Consider the following 19,603-nt stretch of genomic DNA (forward strand, 5'->3'; position numbering starts at 1 on the left):
AGATCATGGAGTTGTTCTGAACAGCTCGATGAAAAGGTTGATCCAGTATGCAGCTGCTGTGAAAAAGACAAATTCCATGTTAGGCATAATTAGAAAAGGAATTGAGAATAAAACTGCCAATATCATACTGCCCTTATACAAATCTATGGTGCGACCTCCCTTGGAATACTGTGTACAATTCTGGTCACTGCACCTAAGGACATTGTAGAGTTGGGAAAAGTGCAGAAAAGGGCAACTAAAATGATCAAGGGCCTGGAGCAACTCCCCTGCGAAGAAAGGTTACAAAGCTGGGACTGTTTAGCTTAGAGAAAACTGAGTGAGGGGAGACACAAGAGGGGTGTACAAAATTATGCATGATGTGGAGAATGTGGATAGGGAGACATTGTTCTCTCCCTCTCAAAATACTAGAACCCAATGGGGTCATCTCATGAAGCTTGTGGGATATGGAACTTGCTACCACAGTATGTAGCGATGGCCACCAATTTGGTTGGACAAATTAACAGAGGAGAAAGCGATCACTGGCTACTAGTCCTGATGGCTATGTGCTCCCTCCATTATCAGAGGCAGTATGCCTGTGTTCACCAGTTGCTGGGGGGCATAAGCAAGAGGGGGATACCACACTGGTATCCTACTTGTGGCCTTCCCATTGGGCCATCTGGTTGGCCACTGTATGAACTGCACGTTAGACTAGATGGACCTTTAGTTTGATCCAGCCGGGCTCTTCTTATGTTCTAAGGCAGAAATCCACCCCTTAGCCCAAAGGAAAATTAATGTAGTTTTGAAGCTTTATTAATATATATATATATGCACTCACATACACAGCACACACAAGTCACAGCTATTTTCCTATCCAACCTTTCCTGTCTAGCACTACTAGACAGAATGCAATACTATGCTTATCTCGCCAATACTCCAGTCCTTTCTGAGTCGTTGAGCATGCCGGTGGTGGTCAGGAACAGGTAGACGGGATATCGGCTTGCCTTTGGATCCTTTATCGTCTTCCTTCAGGCCCCAAATCAGTTGTTTTTATACTTTCTGTCCATAGGGTGACCATTTTCACCCTGGCCAGTCCACCCGAAATATCTTTGGTCTTCCAGATGATGCAAGATGAAGGGAGGGGCTGTTGCTCTGTGGTTGAGCCCCTGCTTTGCACACAGAAGCTGCCAGGGTCGACACTGGCATCTCCAGGCAGAGCTGGGAACAACACCTGCCTGAGCCCCTGTTGAGCCACTGGTGGTCAGTGTAGACCATACTGCAGCCTTCTCTAGCCTGGTGCCCTCTAGAAGTGCTGGACTACAACACCCATGGCCATGCTGGCTGGGAATGATGGGAGTTGGTGTTGAACACGTCTGGAGGGCAGCAGGCTGGAGAAAGCTACAATACTGAGCTAGATAGGCCTGACTTGGTAGAAGACAGCTTCGTACGTTCCTATTTAATTCAGCCCTTTATTCAGAACCATGAGGACCAGGATCTTACTTTCAAGGGGGAAAGACCATAGTTCAGTGGCAGAGCACATGACTGCATGCAGAAAGTCCCAGGTAGGGCTGAGAAAACACTTGCCTCAAGCCCTGGAGAGCCGGTGCCAAAACGACTTGACGGACCAAGGATCTGATGCAGGATAAGGCAACTTCCTATATTCTTCAGATAATGCTGGAGGTGTAAGACAACATATGAAAACGTCCCCTCAGCTAGCTCTGGAGGAGGAAACACTGGATCTAGTCCAAGCTGTCTTTTATGACCTCATTTAAACCTCTATGTGTCCACTCTTATCCTCTACTTCAGGGATAGGTAGCCTGGTGTCCTCCAGATGTTTGAAGTGCCACTCCCATAATCCCGGACCATGCTGACTGGGGCTGATGGGAGATGTAGTATAAAACATTTGGAGGGCACCGGGTTTACTCCTGCTCTACTTCGCTCGAGTCTACATAAGTTCATAATGGTACTAGCAAGCTTTTTATGGGCTAACACGCCCAGAAACATCCCCTAAAATATTCCCATAAGGCTCCCCCTATTCTCTAAAAGGTCAGTTCTTTTATTTAATCAATCTATACGGCTGCTTGACTGTATCTAAAAAAGACATCTCGAAGCGGCTTACGACATTCAAGTTTGAAATACAAAAGGCCCACCGTTAAAATATCAAAAACAGAGAATACAAAATGTCTTGGTTAAAAACACTGAAAAACAAAAAACGAATCCATTCTCAATTGAAACATTTAGGGCGCAATCCTATGCATGTTTAGACAGGGAAAAGGCCTAGGATTGTGCCCTTAAGCCTAGAGAGCTAACAGCCAACAAACTAGGCAGCACAATCAGTCAGGAAAGGCCTGGGTGAAAACATCGGTCTTTAACTGGCACCTACAGCATGCCACAGTTGGCACCTCCCACATAACAAGGTGCCACCACAGAGAAGGACCCTTTCCGGGCTGCTGCCAGGTTGCAATCTGCAGGTTGCAGTGCAACCAGCCAGGCCGCCTCCGATGATCCGAGTGAAGCAATGGATCTGTATCGAGGAAAGGCGATCCGCCAGGTAACCTGGTCCCAAGTCGTTCAGAGCTTTCTATGCCAGCAACAAAACCTTGAACCTGGCTAGGTAGCTAACAGGCAGCCAGTGCAGCTTGTTCAATACTGGTGCAAGATAGGCACAGCCAGGCATCCGAGTCAGCATCCTAGCTGCTGCATTCTGCCCCAGCTGCAGCCCAAACACGTTACAGTAATCGAAACATGGCCAATGCTTGGACTACAGGGCTCAGGATACCCCTATCCTGGAAAGGGCTTAGTTGGCATACCAACCGCAGCTATGGGCCCTCCTCGCCCCAGAAGTCACTTGGGCTTCTAATGACGCACAAGACCGGTCAAGCGAGACTGCCATGCACAGCTCTGATTTTCCAAACAAACATTGGGAACTCCCTTATTTCAAACATCTTCCACAGATGATGGAGATTCCCTTATTTGAGGCTATCTCCAGGGGCTACGACCCAAAAGGCTCTCTGCTTCATGTAACTAGGTTCCAAGCCTCAGAGTCCCAAGACGCTCAAAGCAAAGTCCTGTCCATTCACCTCAATGTATGGGGAAGTTCACTTGGGAGTTTCCCCACCTTTGTGGGTTCTCTGGTGTTTAATGAGGATCGAACTTCGACTGAAACGCTTTCCACATTCTGAGCACTGATACGGCTTCTCCCCTGTGTGACTTCTTTGGTGTGAAGTCAGGTGGTCGCTTCGGTGGAAGCTCTTCCCACACTCTGAGCACTTAAACATTTTCTCCTCTGTGTGGATCCTTTGATGCAAAGTAAGGTGTGGGCTCTGACTAAAGCATTTCCCACACTCCAGACACCGATAAGGTTTCTCCCCGGTATGGATTCTTCGATGCAAAGTAAGGTGCGTGCTCTGATTGAAGCATTTCCCACACTCCAAACATTTATATGGCTTCTCCCCGGTGTGGATTCTTTGATGTGAAGTAAGGTGCGTGCTCTGACTGAAACTCTGACCACACTCCTGACATTTATAGGGTCTCTCCCCTGTGTGGATGGCGCGATGTATAGTAAGTTTCCTGCTGTGGCTAAAGCTCTTTCCACACTCCAAACATGTAAAAGGTTTTTCTCCTGTGTGCGTTATTTTATGCAGAATAAAATATGTGCTCTGACTGAAACTCTTCCCACACTCCAAGCACTTATAGCGTCGCTCTCCTGTATGCATTCTTTGATGCTGGGAAAGGTGTCCACTCTGTCTGAAACCCTTCCCACATTCAAAACATTCATACGGTCTCTTCTCTGTGTGGATTCTCTGATGTACTTTAAGGCGGGATTTAGAACAAAAGATTTTCCCACATACAGTGCACTTGTTCTCTCGCTTTTCCTCCTGTACTTCTTGTTCTGGGATTTCGTGGGTGCCCCCAACTTCCCTGGCAATGGATTTATTACTCTGTTTTTCTTTAGCTGCTGTTTTTCTTCTCTGCTGCCTCTTTGGTTCATCTTGAACACCAGCTTTTTCTTCCATCTCCAGATGTTCGACTTCTGCAGACATCTCACCTGATTCCCTCATTCTCCCTCTCCCCAAATCATTCTATTGGGATAGAAAAAGAGAGAAACTGAATCAAACAAACACTAGTTAAGCAGGGATACTTCCATACAAGGCTTTTATTGTGCAATTGCCCTGCTCCATTCACAGAATTCTATGGCAGGTGATGTTGGCTTTCTGGGGAAAAATTAACTGGACATTTTTGGAGAATTTTGTCCTATGCCGATTAAGGACATTAGGGCAATTGGCACTGGAAATTTTTCAGTCTGCGTTGGAAAAATTTTTGATGCCCTAGAGAGTGATCCAATTTAGCATGTTGATTTTGCTTGCGCTTAGTAAACAACAAAACTAAAAAAAAAAATTCCCCGTTATTTTTTTGGCCCGATACGCCACTAGTATTTGATGTGAAATATCTGACGGGGGAAATTAAAGCACATTTAATATAACATTATGTAGGTGTTTTAATTGGAAGACTTGTAAAATAATGAATGGCGATAACATGTACTTTCCCTCACATGGTTTAAATTTAAGAAAAAGGAAATGTCCTGAACACTGTTGACACACTTAGGGTGCAATGCCATGGCTTGCGCTCTTGATGATCGTAAGCCCCTGACCTCAGAGGCTTACGATCATCCGATGCAGGGTGGGAGGAGAGGAAGAGGCAATCTTTGCCTCTCCATCCTCCCTCCCTGCATTTTCACTAGATGGGCCTTTTTGCCCATCTAACAAAACTGTTTCGGAGGGGGAGGGAAGGAGGCTGGGGAGACCTCAAGATAGCTTGTATTCTGGCCTCTCTGGTGTCCTCCCTGGTGTCACGCCTCCCTCGGACTCCTCCGAGGATGAAGGGGAATGAAAGGTCCAGACCCCAGGGAAGGGACCAGCATAGGAGGAGTCCGAGCCCCCTCACCTCCTGTGGATGTTCCATGCCCAGCTGCAGCCTCCACAGAGGATTCAGAGGGCGAAATGCTACCAACAGCCGCAGAGCGAAGGCAGCTGCATTTAAGGGAGCAACGTAGGCGAGCCTCTGTCCGTTTGAGAGAGGAAGGAGGACTGACAGGATGCAGCTGTCTCAAGTAGGGATGTACAGACTGTGTAAAATCCCCTCCGTCTGTGTTTTGCGGAATGTCAGGCACCTTTCATTCCATCATCCGCCCACAGACGGATGCGAATTATTTTTTTTTTGTCATGTGGAAAAATAGGGAAATAATTGTAATTATGTAAATATTTACATAATTATTTACGTAAGTATTTACATAATTTACCTCAGTACGTAACATTGAGTATATTGTCCCTCATTCCATTTAATGTTTCCTTGCAGAAACTTACGTATTTTTCTACATATTTATATGCGTAAATTTCAGGAAGGTAAAAAAAATCATCCGAAAGTCCACGGACTCCACACGGCCTGAGGGGGGCGCTCCGCAGTGGATTCCGCAGGTTGGATTCTTAGAAATCCGAGCTCATTTTAATCCGCCTCGAATGTCTCCAGCATCCCTAGTCTCAAGTCGTGGCCATTAAAAGCAGAAGGCAGACTGGGCCAAGATTGCTGAAGAGCAACGTTGTATCGCACACCGGATCTCAGCCTCAACCTTGGACCTGACCCACTGCCTTGCTCGTGTTCCCTTGTGTATTTTGGACCTCGGACTGCACAACGGACTTCGCTTTGCCACATCGCTTTGGATTCAACTGCCCGGGTAAAATATCCCTTGCTTCAGCCACCTTTTCGCCCTCCCAGCCTTGGATTGGTTTATGACCCTGTTATCAGCCGCCAGCTGCAGTCAGCTGGCAGAAACCAACACCAGCCCACCAAAATGCCCCCTTCCCCCCCTCTCCGAGGTCATGTTCCCAATCTCTGATTGCCCACTCTGAGGTCAGAGTGCTTGCCACTGTAGCTTGTTAAAGCCATGGCGATCATGCAAACCGTACCAATGAATGGGTTTTAACTATATTTCACGTTCCAACTTTGCAGGTAAGCTGGTTTTGGCTCTGAAAGATGGCACAAAACTTCTGGTAAATTAAATTACTTAAACTATGACCCTAACCTACCCTGCAAACTCTCTGGAAGCTGTAGCTGTAATCCAAGAAATTCTGGAAGTGGGGGAAAGAGAGGCCTTGCCACTGTTGTGTCAAAGGAAGATGGGGCAAGGTAGTATGAATGTGTTCCCTGGATGCAAAAAAAGCATTTTGAGGACCATATTGTTAACAAGGCTAACAATAAATAATTATTTAAATATATCAGAAGCAGGAAACCAAACCAGCTAGGGAGACAGTCGACTGTTGGATGACAATGGAGTTAAAGGAGTACTAAAGGAGGATAAGGAGATTGTGGAGAAGTTGAATGAATTCTTTTCATCACTGCAGAAGATATAAGACAGACACCTGTGTCTGAATTGATGTTTTCAGGAAGGAAGTCTAAGATTCTTAGTGGGGTTAAGAACAGTTTTCTTACACGTGTTTTTTTCTGGGCTTTTTCTTTCTCTGCCTTTCTATATGTTCCATTACACAACCATTAGGTGGTGCTGTGGTATAGTGGAGTTGCAGAAATACATGAGTGTTTCATGCCGCCATTCACAGATATACCAGACTTTCTTTGTTATTAAAAAAACTCATGTTAAAATGGTTGCAAAACACAGGACAGGAGAGCTCCTAAAGAATGATGACATCATGACATGAATGATGACAAAGCACCCGCAACCCTGAGTGAGGAATCAGTATAGAAAGGTTCTGAGGAACTGAGGCAAATAGCGGTGACAAAAGATGAAGTTCTCAACCTTACTGAAAAATTGGAAGTTAATAAATCACCAGGCCCCGATGGTATCCATCCTAGAGTTCTTAAAGAATTCAAATATGAAATTGCTGAACTTCTAACAAAATATGTAACATGTCGCTAAGATTTATTTATTTATTTCTATACCGCACAATAGCCGAAGCTCTCTGGGTAGTTAAAAAAATTAAAACCACAAAGTACAGCATAAAACAATATAACACATGTAAGCTTAAAACTACAGTATAAAAGTACAACCAGAATAAAACCTAGCAGCAGTGCAGAGATTTAAAATAAAGATTTAAAACAGCAGAGCTAAAAGACTAGATGCTAAAATGCTGAGAAAATAAAAAGGTCTTCACCTGGCGCCTAAAGCATACAACATAGATGCCAGGTGAACCTCTCTAGGGAGCTCATTCCACAGCCAGGGTGCCACAGCAGAAAAGGCCCTCTTCCTGGTAGCCACCTACCTCACTTCCTTTGGCACAGGCTCCTGGAGAAGGACCCCTGAAGATGATCTTAGGGTCCGGGCAGATACATATGGGAGGAGGTGATCCTTCAGATAATCTGGCCCCAAGTCGTTTAGAGCTTTGAATGTTAATACCAGCACTTTGAATCGGGCTCAGATGTGGACTGGCAGCCAGTGCAGCTGGAAAAGTACTGATGTAATGTGGTCTTGTTGGCCAATCCCCGTTAACAATTTCCCTGCCATGTTTTGGACCAGTTGAAGTTTCTGGACTGTTTTCAAAGGCAGTCCCACGTATAACTCATTGCTGTAATTCAAACAAAGAGTTTATCAGAGCATGGATAACTGTAGCTAGGCTATCTCTGCCAAATAAGGCTGTAGTTTGTATATCAGCCTAAGCTGATAAAAGATCAGCCTCTGTACCAGAGAATGGCCAACATAACACCAATTTTTATAAAGGGATCCAGGGGTGATCCAGAAAATTAATGTCTGTTCCAGGTAAATTGTTGAAAGCACTATTAAAGATAAAATGAGTAAACATATAGAAGGACAAGCCCTACTGAAAAAGAATCAACATGGCTCCAGCAAAGGTGAGTCCTGTCTCACTAATCTTTTAGAGTTCTTTCAGAGCATCAATAAACATATGGACAGGGATGATATGGTAAATATTGTTTACTTGCACTTCCAAAACATTTTTGACAAAGTCCCTCACCAAAGATTCCTTAGCAAAATTAGCAGTCATGGAATAAGGGGACAGGTCTTCTTATGGATCAGTAACTGGTTAAGGAACAGAGAGCAGAGAACAGGAATATATGGTAAAATCTCCCAATGGACAGATGTAAACAGTGGGGTTCCACAGGGATCTGTATAGGGACCAATGCTTTTCAGTTTAAACTATAAATGATCTGGAATTAGGAGTGAGCAGTGGCCAAGTCTGTGGAAGACAGCAGATTATTTAGGGTGGTTAAAACAAAAAGAGATTGCGAGAAGCTCAAATGGGAAGAATGGGCATCAAAATGGCAAATACAGTTCAATGTAAGCAACTATAACGTGATGCATGTTGGGGCCAAAAATCCCAACTTGTGCATGATAATAGCATGTACTTTCCCTCACACAGTTTAAATTTAAGAAAAAGGAAATGTCCTTGGGACTTCTGGCTGGGACCGATGTCGCTCTGGCAGCTTCCTATGGGTCTCCATGGGAGCTTTCTCAAACAGCTTTTTAAAAGGTTGAAAAACCGTTTCATCTCCCCCCTGGAATTAAAGGGGGGGCAAGGCGGCATCTGGACAACATCTTGGAGAAAAGTACCCCCCTCGAGATAGTGGGCGGGCTGGATTCCAGGATTATCTCTCCAGAGCTTTACCAACACAAAAAGTTGTGATGAGACTCCTATTTCATAGAAAAAAACAGGGCTGACGTGTTCCATAATAATAAATGCTTCAAGAAATATCAACAACCTCTGAGGGATGATTTAAAAAATGTTAACAATATTTGAGAACATTTGATGACCTGTAAGATCTGTTTGAGAGAAACATGTCTGCGCCGAGGAGAAGAAGGGAGCTGGCATCTACTCCCCCCACATCCTCTGTGTCAAAAGTTTCGAAAACAGAAGATATAGGGGAATTATTTACGCTGATAAATTCTTTATCTTCGCAATTTACGGAACAAGTCAAAAGGTTGGATTTAATCCAAAATTCCATCACCGCCCTGCAAGGAGCTGTAGATTTAATTAATGCGTCACAGCAAAAAATGGAGACGAAAATTAAAGAGATCGAAGACCGAGTGGCAGGAAATGAAACTACGACTGAAATTTGTTTTAAAAATATCTCTGATAGAATCTCTCAACTGGAGGCCTTCACGAAAAGATCCAATGTATGTATTATTGGGATTAAAAATCTGCCTATTATTGTGGATAAACTTTTGCATGAGATACTGCCTATTCCATCTGATTATTTACTTGATATTGAGCAGGCATTTCATGTGCCAAATGCTAAAGGGATTGATTACACGATCATAGCTAAATTTGCAAAAGTCTCCACAGAGAATTATATCCTGCGTTTGGCAAGGGAGGCTGGAAGCCTTTCCTGGAAACAAGATAAAGTTATGTTATTTCCAGACTACATCAAAGAGGTGGCGAATAAAAGAAGGCAATTTATCAAAGAATATGGTAAAACAAATGAACTTACAATATTATTTAAAATATCCTGCTACACTTTGTATTGTGTCTAAAGGTCAGATGAAAAAGTTTCTAAATCATGAAATGCCTTAATGTAAAAATGTGTGTGAATTCTGTTACAATCCCATGAACTGGAATCTTTAAACAAGCTTTGTTAACTGTTTGTGTTTAGTCTACATGATCCAGGCTAATTCAAAAGATAAATGATTATATTTATATTGGTTTACTCTCTTTCATCTTTTTTCTTGCTTTTCTTTATATTTTTTTATTTTAAAATAGATAATATATCTAGTATAAAATATATTATTGATGGTTGAAGGTTTATATTGTTTTACTATTATATATATATATATATATATATATATAATTACTACTACTTGTTGTTCAGTCGTTCAGTCGTGTCCGACTCTTCGTGACCCCATGGACCATAGTACGCCAGGCCTTCCTGTACTACTACTACTAATAATATAAGCTTTTGGGAATGAATTGTAGATCTGTTTCTTTGATATAAGATTGATGATATGGTATAGAAATGTAAGGTTGTTTATTAAACTGTAAGATTGTTAAGGTTATATAGTTTTTAAAATAGAATGGCATCGGAGGCCAGGGGGTGTTGGAGTTTAAACTCAGTTCTTTAAGGGGGAGGGAGAGGGAAGGGGAGGGAATTTTTCTTTTTTCTTCACTTCCTTTCCTCCTCCCTCCCCCCCCCTTTTCTTTTTTCCCTCTTTTTTCTTCTCTTTGTTATTGTGGTGTCATCAGAATATTGTACTGTTGGGAAATTGAAGTATTGATTAGGTTGTTGGTAATTTTGGTATTATTTCATTTATAAAAAGAAAATAAATAAAAATATATTCAAAAAAAAGAAAAAGAAAATGTCAACCCAGTGAGAGGTTGCTGTGATAAAGGCAAACTCCATGCCAGGCATAATTAAGAAAAGAATTGAGAATAAAACTGCCAATATCATCCTGCCCTTATACAAATCTATGGTGTGACCACACTTGGAATACCGTGTACAGTTCCAGTTACCGCACCTAAGAAAGGACATTGTAGAGTTGGGAACAGTGCAGAAAAGGCAACTAAAATGATCAAGGGGCTGGAGCATCTCCCCTATGAAGAAAGGTTAGAACAGCTGGGACTGTTTAGCTTGGAAAAAAGGAGGGTAAGGGGAGACATGATAGAGGTGTACAGGTTTATGCATGGTGTGAAGAATATGGATAGGGAGACATTTTTCTCCCTCCCTCATAATACTAGAACCCAATGGGGTCACCCCATGAAGCTGATTTGTAGGAGATTCAGGACACATAAAAGGAAGGACTTCTCTGTACAGTGAGTAATTGAACTATGGAATTCACTACCACAAGATGTAGCTATGGCCATCACTTTGGACAGCTTTAAAAGGGGATTGGACAAATTCATGGAGAAGGCAAACAATGACTTCTAGTCCTGATGGGTATATGCTACCGCCAGTATCAGAGGCAATATGCCTGTGTACACCAGTTACTGGGGGGAAATGGACAGGAGGATGCTGTTACACTCATGTTCTGCTTGTGGCTTTCCCACAGGCAACTGGTTGGCCTTGATGAACCCTAGGTTTGATCCAGCAGGACTCTACTTACATTCTTATTTAAGATTCTGCTCCAGGTTCCATCTGTAGAGCTAAGCTGGTGTCTACAAGGAGCAGGGCCTTCTTTGCTGCAGTCCCTCTCAGGCCCTGGAACTCTCTCCCAGGAGACGTTTCAGAGGAGGAGCCATGTTAGTTTGCTGGGAGCAAAGAGTCTTGTGGCACCTTAAAGCTAATTCAGCCTTCTCCAAGCTGGCACCCTTCAGATGTCTTGGACTACAACTCCCACCCCCAACAACCATGCTGGTTGGGGATGATGGGAGCTGTAATCCAACACAGCTGGAAGGTGCCAGCTTGGGGAAGGCTGAACTAATTTATTATGACATAAGCTCTTGTAGACTAGATTCATGAAGTGTGATCCTTGGTTAGCAAGTAAATATACAGATGGATGCAGGGAGGAAAAAAATGGAAGCAATGAAGTCAGTGGGAAATGAAATGCGAAATTCAGTCTGTGACAATTATGCCAAAGTGTAAAAGTATGCAGAGTAAGTACAGTGACCATTCACTAGGCAGTGTTGATGGTCACACACACATCCTGGTATTGACACACTAATTTAACATCTGCAATTAAATTAAAACCCATCATCTTGATTCAGGCCTCAGATGACAGAACTAAACTTTTTGACCAGTTGTAATTCAGTGTTTATTTTATCATCAGCATGGCTTTATGAATGCCATCCTGTGCGGCCCCTTAATACCTGTCCTGGGCACCCTTAAATTTGGTTTTGTTTTATTTGAAGGAGAAACATTCTTTTTCTGGCCCTCTAGCACTCAGCAACTTCCAGCTAGGATTTGTTCTGACAGTGCCTCAGAAGCAAAGTCTGTGTGTGTGTGTGTGTGTGTGTGTAGAGGAGTTGGCTGCCACCAGAAGAACATGGTAACCACCATTTTCTGGTGGCAGATATATTTTTTCCTCCACAAAAGTAAGGTGGGGGCCACTGTTTCCCCCTTACAGTGTTCCCACTCAGCACATCAGAGGGGAAAACAAGATTTACAAAAAAACTTGACTGAAAATGGGGCCAAGTGTGGGGCTCTCCCAAGGTCCCTGGGAGTATCCCTCAAGGAAACACCGCCTATGTTGCCTTTTGGCTCTCCTCAGACAAAAGTGCTATCAAGGTTTGCTGTTCATGCTAATAATTTGCTTGGGGAATAATAGCCTTTCCTGCATCCGGCTTGTTCCTAATCTTGGCTTGTCCCCTGCCTAATCCCTCCCAGCTCTGACTCCCTAATAACTAGAACAGTCAAAGGTGAAGGTATGAATCCCTACTGACGAAAGGATTGTTTTATCTACACACATTGTCCACATTTCTGCGATTCCCCACCATCCGTCCCTGTTCAGACCCTTTTGAGTGGATTCCGGCAGAGCCCCCTTCCCTTCCCTTGGTGAAATACACAACCCCCTCCTCAAAGGAGGGGCTGACAGAAGAAAACATTCTTGAAGGAAGAAAACATTCTTGACAGAAGAAAACATTCTGTCCTCCCTGACAGAAGAAAACATTCCATATTTGGAAGGGTCCAAGGCTCAGTGGTACAACCCCTGCTTTTCATGCAGAAGGTACCAGGTTCAATCCCTGGAGTCTCCAGGTAGGGCTGGAAAAATTCCTGCCCAAAACCTGAGAGCCACTGCCAGTCAGTGTTGACAAAACTGGGCTGGATGGACCCAGGGTGTGACTCAGTAGAAGGCAGCTTCCGATGTTCCTATGTAACAGATTCTCCCAAGCAGGGAATGCAGGCTGAAAGGAGAAGCTAAGGGCAGAATCCTATGCCTGTTGAGACAGAAAAGAGTCCTACAAATCCCAGCATTCCCCAGCCAGCCCTTTTGGACCACAACTCCTATCAGCCCCAGCCAGCATGGTCAGGGATGATGGAAGTCAGTCTAAGATATCTGGAAAGTATCAGCTGGGGAAGCTTGGCCTAGATGACCTCCAAAGCCCCTTCCAACTCTCCGATTGTATGATAAAAACTCGAAAAACATCAGATAATAAAATACAAAGGCACTAATTGAGGAGGAAAGACAAACCTGTAAGAGCTGGCCTGCCATTTCCCCGCTTTAACAGAGACCTGATCAGCAAAAGAAAGCAAATGAAGATTTTCCTGTCACAGAGATAAACACCATCCGCCTCCCCAGGGCTCCAGACCAACACAGCTGTTAATGCTGCTAGGCACTCAAATGATTCAGGACCCAAGCTCATAGGACACCGATCTGCATAAAATTTACATATGCTGATCTACATCTATGCGTGCAGATTGAGAAATAATTACTCGGATTTATTTAAATTTCAGAGAAGGCAAAACTGGACAATTAATTTCCTATCCCAATCAACCCAAACAAAAATTTCCTTTGGCTCCAATGGAGATTTTCCCACCTAGGTTTAACTGACAGGTGATTTTGGGAGGGTGACAGTACACAAGAGGGGACAGTTAACCCTTTCCTCCCAAACTGACCCCTCCTTTAAATCTGCCCAACACACACACTCACAGAAATTAACCTTAGTAAAAAAAACACCTTCCAATAGCAGCAGTGTGTTTTTCCTAAGCTTCATTGCCATGCACGCAATGGGGGGGGGGGTTCTTCTCGAGGGAGTTGTAGCACATGGGGAGGAGAGGGGAGGATTAACTCTTCTCTCCTTAGCTGTGAACCCCCCCCCCCGGAAAATTACCCCCCATTCATGTCAGGTAAGCTTGGGGAAAACCTCCCATGGGCACCAATGAACAGTCTGGGAAATAGATTCGGGGGCTGAGCCTCATGGGCCCAGGCCTAGCAACACCCCTGTGTTAAGTGCATAGCCACAAAGGCTATTTCAAAAGCTGGCAACGCTATTCCCCTCCCTTCTACCAGAGTTCCTTTAAACTGGAGATACAGGACATAAGCCTCAACCCTCAAGAAAGACTTACTTCTTATGTTTTGTATTGTTTTATTTCTATAGTGCCATAAGGGCATGAAGCACTTTACAGAACCTTTTGCCTGGCTTCTAAGGATCTCTCAAAGCCCCGTCCACCGAGCTCCCAGCTTTCTCTATCTGTACATTTCCTACCAAATTCTCACTTGGCTGCCTAATTTATTTACTTATCTCCCATCCACCTCCGCCCTCCTCCCTAGAATTTCCTCTTCAGCCACAAACACTGCGCAAGCCCTCAATCCATCCCTTCCCGGCCCTTGATCGACACCACAGACAAAACATTCCCCAAACCTACCTTGCCCCCAATTAAGAGGGGCAGGAAGTGACTGCACGAGCTTGCAGACCTCCCCTTCCTTCCTTAGTCGCTTCTCTAGGGATGCAGACTCTCGCAGCTTAACCCTTACATCAAACCTCCCCAGGAAACAAAGAGGAAAGGCTTCCCGCTTAGGAGCCCTGCTGGGAGAGGTCACGCAAAGCGGGCCCCGAAGTTAAGGTCAAGGATATGCCAGCACCAGTTTGAGGCGGTGCAAATCCTCACTCCGGATGAACAGTTCTGATATGAGTGAAGCAGAGATGCCTTCTTTGTCCCCGGCCGTGCTTCTGTGCTTTTAAGACAGGGGTGGGGATCCTCAGGTCCAGGGGCCAAGTCTGACCCTCTAGGTTTCCTGACATTTGTGCAGCTTTTCCTTCATTCTAAAAGGTGGAAATGCCCCTCCTAAGGCTGAGTTAAGAGCATAATTACATAGGAAGAGCCCTGCTGGATCAGACCAAGGGTTCATCTAGTCCAGCATTCTGTTCACACAGGGGCCCACCAGCTGTCGACTGGCAGTAAGAGCTCTGGGCACAAGCCTATGCATGTTTAGACCGAAGAAAGTCCTACAACTCCCAGCACTCCCCAGCCAGCTCTGTCTCAACATGCATAGGATGTTCCCTTAAGCTACAATCTGCTGTTATTTTTGGCCCTGCCCCTTTTGCCTTTCTCCCCACCCATCACTGAAATGTGGCCCCAAAGAGCTTCTCTGAATTGGAATTTGGCCCTTGGCCTGACAGAGGTTCACCACCCATGTTTTAAGAGCTGTGTGACATACAGAGATGCCACAGATGAAGCTCCCCCCCCCCCGCCCCACACTTCACAGTTTATCCTTCTGCCATGCAGCTCCTAAAGACATAGGAGTACTGACAGTTAAAAAAAGAAAAATAATAGTGGCAACCTAGTCTAATTCTATACTAAGGGATGGAGCCCATTTCTGCGCCTGGGTGTGCTGTTTTCCTTTTTTCTGCATCGTATTTCTTTGTAAGATGTACCCAGTGGTGCAGTCAGGTATTTTTGTAAAACTCTGGCCCTAATGATCTTAGGGTGCGCAATCTTGTGCATGTTTAGACAGAAGAAAGTCCTACAACTCCCAGCATTCCCCAGCCAGCCGTGGTGAGAGTTGTAGGACTTTTTTCTGTCTAAACATGCCTAGGATTGTGCACTTAAATGGGGGAGGTCTTTAGACAGTGAAACGTATTACTTCTCTTCCTTCAAAACTTGGTAAGCCAGCCCTTCTGCATTGGGGGGAGCTTGACATCTGTTCCAAAGTCCTGCCCTACCAGTGCCATGGGATGCACCAAGCAGTGGTGCGGCTAGTTAATTTTAGACCCTGTTCGTAATGGACTTATGGGGGCCATGTCTATTACTTCTATTATGGAACTCACCACTAACATTTCCCTTTTCCCTCCTGCCCCCACCGAAATCCATGCTTTATAGCTGCTTCCACATTCTGATACATTAGTGCAAAACCAACAAACAGTTTGTCAACCCTGATAAAAGAAAAAAGAAATACTCTGAGCATGTCAAAAACAAGTCCTGCCAGACAAATCTGATCTCATTTTTTGATCAAGTAACCTCCCTTGTAGACCGTGGGAATGCTGTAGACATCATATACCTCGACTTTAGCAAAGCTTTCAACAAAGTGCCCCATGATACCTTGATGAGCAAACTAGCTCAAAGTGGGCTAGATGAAACAATGATCTGGTGGATCCACAGTTGGCTACAGAATCGGACTCAAAGAGTGCTTATCAATGGGACCTTCTCAAACTGGGGAGAGGTAACGAGTGGGGTACCGCAGGGCTCAGTCCTGGGCCCAGTGCTCTTCAACATTTTTATGAATGATGTGGAGGAGGAGGTGCAGGGAATGCTGATCAAATTTGCAGATGACACAAAATTGGGCGGGATAGCTAATACTTTGGAAGTCAGAAACAAAATTCAAAGTGATCTTGATAGACTGGAGCGCTGGGCAGAAAACAACAGAATGACATTTAATAGGGATAAATGCCAAGTTCGGCACCTAGGAAAAAGAAACCAAATGCACAGTTACAAGATGGGGGATACGTGGCTCAACAACACTACAAGCGAGAAAGATCTTGGAATTGTCGTCGATCACAAGCTGAATATGAGCCAACAATGTGATGTGGCTGCAAAAAAGGCAAATGCTATTTTGGGCTGCATTAATAGAAGCATAGCTTCCAAATCCCGGGAAGTACTCGTTCCCCTCTACTCAGCACTGGTTAGGCCTCATCTGGAGTACTGTGTCCAGTTCTGGGCACCACACTTTAAGAAGGATGCAGACAAACTGGAGAGGGTTCAGAGGAGGGCAACAAAGATGATCAGAGGACTGGAAACAAAGCCCTATGAAGAGAGACTGAAAGAACTGGGCATGTTTAGCCTTGAGAAGAGAAGACTGAGGGGAGATATGATAGTGCTCTTCAAGTACCAGAAAGGTTGTCACAGAGAGGAAGGCCCGGATCTCTTCTTGATCGTCCCAGAGTGCAGGACCCGGAATAATGGGCTCAAGTTACAGGAAGCCAGATTCCAGATGAACATCAGGAAAAGCTTCCTGACTGTTAGAGCAATACGACAATGGAACCAGTGACCTAGGGAGGTGGTGCGCTCTCCCACCCTGGAGGCCTTCAAGACGAGGCTGGATAGCCATCTGTCAGGGATGCTCTGACTTGGATTCCTGCATTGAGCAGGGGGTTGGACTCGATGGCCTTGTGGGCCCCTTCCAGCCCTACTATTCTATGTGCAGTTTTGCTTAAATCACAGCACCATCATGACTACAGGATTAAATGGAGTTTGCTTTGTTCTGAGGCGAAACACATTTACTTGGGAATAAGTACCATTTTGCTGTAGAAAAGGATGTTATATATTTTAAAGTAAAAATAATCAAATGAGTATTTGTAACTACATATATGCCCTGCCAGCCACCCCTGACTATAACATGTTTTTTGAAATAAGAAGGACGTTGGGCCTATTTGCTGGTGTCTTCATCTCCTGCTGCTCTGAGTGGTTGGGGTGGGGGGTGGGGTGGGCTTTTGCCCTGAGGTCCAGTCCTGATGGTGCCACTGAATGCACCAAGAGGAGGCTGGCTGCAAAGAGGTGAGGCCAGAGCAGTGAATCATGCAGTGACCCAGCAGGCCGCCTCCTCTGTCAGCAGATGAGTGCTTTGGGTTCACAGGATCATTTCATAGAATTCTAGAATAGTAGGGTTGGAAGGGGCCTATAAGACCATCGAGTCCAACACCCTGCTCAGTGCAGGAGTCCAAGTCAAAGCATCCCTGACAGATGGCTGTCCAGCCTCGTCTTGAAGGCCTCCAGGGTGGGAGAGCCCGTCACCTCCCTAGGTCATTGGTTCCATTGTCGTATTGCTCTAACAGTCAGGATGTTTTTCCTGATATTCAGCCGGAACCTGGCTTCCTGTAACTTGAGGCCACTATTCCATGTCCTGCATTCTGGGATGAACGAGAAGAGATCCCGGCCTTCCTCTCTGTGACAATCCTGCAAGTACTTGAAGAGTGCTATAGTATCTCCCCTCAGTCTTCTCTTCTCAAGGCTAAACATGCCCCGTTCTTTCAGTCTCTCCTCATAGGGCTTTGCTTCCAGTCCCTGGATCATCTTCATTGCCCTCCTCTGAACTGCCCTTCGTCCAGTTTGTCTGCATCCTTCTTAAAGTTCATCATTTATGTATTTATTTACAATATTTGTATACCGCTCCATATCTAGAACAGATTTCAGAGCGGTAAACAAAAGAGATAAAACAGTAAGAGGATAAAAAGATTTAAAACACCAGATTAAAATTATACTATTTAAAATAGCAGTGCATCATTAGCAGTGCATTCCTATGCATTCCTACTCAGAAATAAGCCCCATTCAGTCCAATGGAAGGGACTTACTCTCAGGAAACCATAGCTAGGTTTGCAGCCTTAACTGACTTACTCCTCATGATGATATGCGAATATTGTTCTCCTGCAAACCTGCATCGTTTTGGGGAATGGCTAGTTAGCAAAATAATAATGCTGAGGAAAGCAAAGCCTATTGTTAAAAGGGGGAGTCCTTTGCACATGCTCAGAGGCACCCCCTTTTCTCTCCAGCAACCAAATGGCTGAGCTATTTGACTTCAAAAGGGGTGCTGATATATTTTATATTCATTTATTTTATTTTTTATTTAATATTTTTATACCACCCAACAGCTGAAGCTCTCTGGACAGCTCCCAACAATTAAAACAATAAAATACAACACGATAAAGTATAAAAGTTTAAAACTACAGTATAAAATAAAGATAAAAATATTTAAAATAAAGTAACAAATTTAAAACAATATTTACAGTGCAATCCTATACATGTCTACTCAGAGGTAAACTCCACTGAGTCCAGTGGGACTTACTCTCCATTAAGTGAGAATATTGCCCCCTTAGCCACGCAAAAGACACTGTAGAAGGGGAAGAGAACATGGATCACTCAACTGCAGGACACAAACGCAGGCGTCGCTCTGGATTTAGACGCCCTGGAGGGCCGCTGCGGAGTGACTCCGGATTCCTAGACTGACCTCCATTAGGAAAGGATGAGCGAGGCAAAGGGACGGAGAGACGAAGATGGATGGAGAGCCTGGGCAAGCGAGTCACTTCCTGCTCCTCCTTCCCTGGGAAAGTGGCGCTTGAATTTCCCACGCGGGGCGCCTCGAGGGGAGAGGGAAAGGATCGGGCTCTCCGGGGGGGGACCCCCTGAGTGGTAAGGAGCCCTTGGAGGGGGGCAGGAAAACCAAGACTGGGGCGTGGGGAGGAAGAGGGGTGGTAGCCCTCAAAAGGAGCAGGAGAAGGGTGGGCTAGGAGGCACAGATCTGTTCCACTCAGATTTATTTGGTGCGCAATCCTATGCATGTTTACAGGAAAAAAATTCCTACAACTCCCAGCATTCCCTAGCCAGCCATGGGGAATGCTGGGAGTTGTAGGAATTTTTTCCTGTCTAAACATGCATAGGATTGCACCCTTCGAGTGCATTCACACTTCCCGGAAGTAAGCCCCATTGAATTCTGTGGTGCGTTTGTCTGAGTAGACATGCATTGGGTTGCTCTATTATTGCATTTATATTCTGCTTGTCCTCCGATGTGCTCAAGATGCCATACCAGAAGCCTTCTCCCAACCTGGTGCACCTCCAGATGTTTTGGGCTTCATCTCCCATCAGCCCCAGCCAGCATGGTCAATGAGGATGGGAGCTATAATCCAAAATATCTGGAGGCAACAGGCTGGGGAAGGCTGGCATACATGGTTTTTCTCGCCCCGCCTACCGTTTTATTCTCACAACAACCCTGTGAGGTAGGTTTTGCTCTCTCTCTCTCTGTGTG

General features: G+C 44.8%; 1 protein-coding gene across 4 annotated transcripts; it reads right to left on the bottom strand.

Moving 5' to 3' along the window:
• Positions 1-768: 768 nt before the first annotated feature.
• Positions 769-18,903, bottom strand: LOC146356002 (uncharacterized). Of its 4 annotated transcripts, XM_084831791.1 has the most exons (5): positions 18,647-18,903; positions 13,061-13,101; positions 7,248-7,550; positions 6,060-6,177; positions 769-4,058 (listed from the first exon to the last, which is right to left on the bottom strand). In XM_084831791.1, exon 5 carries the CDS (start codon positions 4,035-4,037, stop codon positions 3,075-3,077), a length of 963 nt encoding a protein of 320 aa, XP_084687917.1. In that variant the 5' UTR covers positions 4,038-4,058; positions 6,060-6,177; positions 7,248-7,550; positions 13,061-13,101; positions 18,647-18,903; the 3' UTR covers positions 769-3,074. The 4 variants fall into 4 exon arrangements, with proteins under 4 accessions (XP_084687917.1, XP_084687918.1, XP_084687915.1 ...); XM_084831792.1 differs by lacking the exons at positions 6,060-6,177; positions 13,061-13,101; positions 18,647-18,903 and adding an exon at positions 14,236-14,253; XM_084831789.1 differs by lacking the exons at positions 6,060-6,177; positions 18,647-18,903 and having other exon boundaries at positions 13,061-13,186.
• Positions 18,904-19,603: the final 700 nt, after the last annotated feature.

This window comes from Heloderma suspectum, chromosome 2, assembly GCF_057233095.1.
Source record: "Heloderma suspectum isolate Gila_16-S chromosome 2, 16-S_ref, whole genome shotgun sequence".
Taxonomy (NCBI): Eukaryota; Metazoa; Chordata; class Lepidosauria; order Squamata; family Helodermatidae; genus Heloderma; species Heloderma suspectum.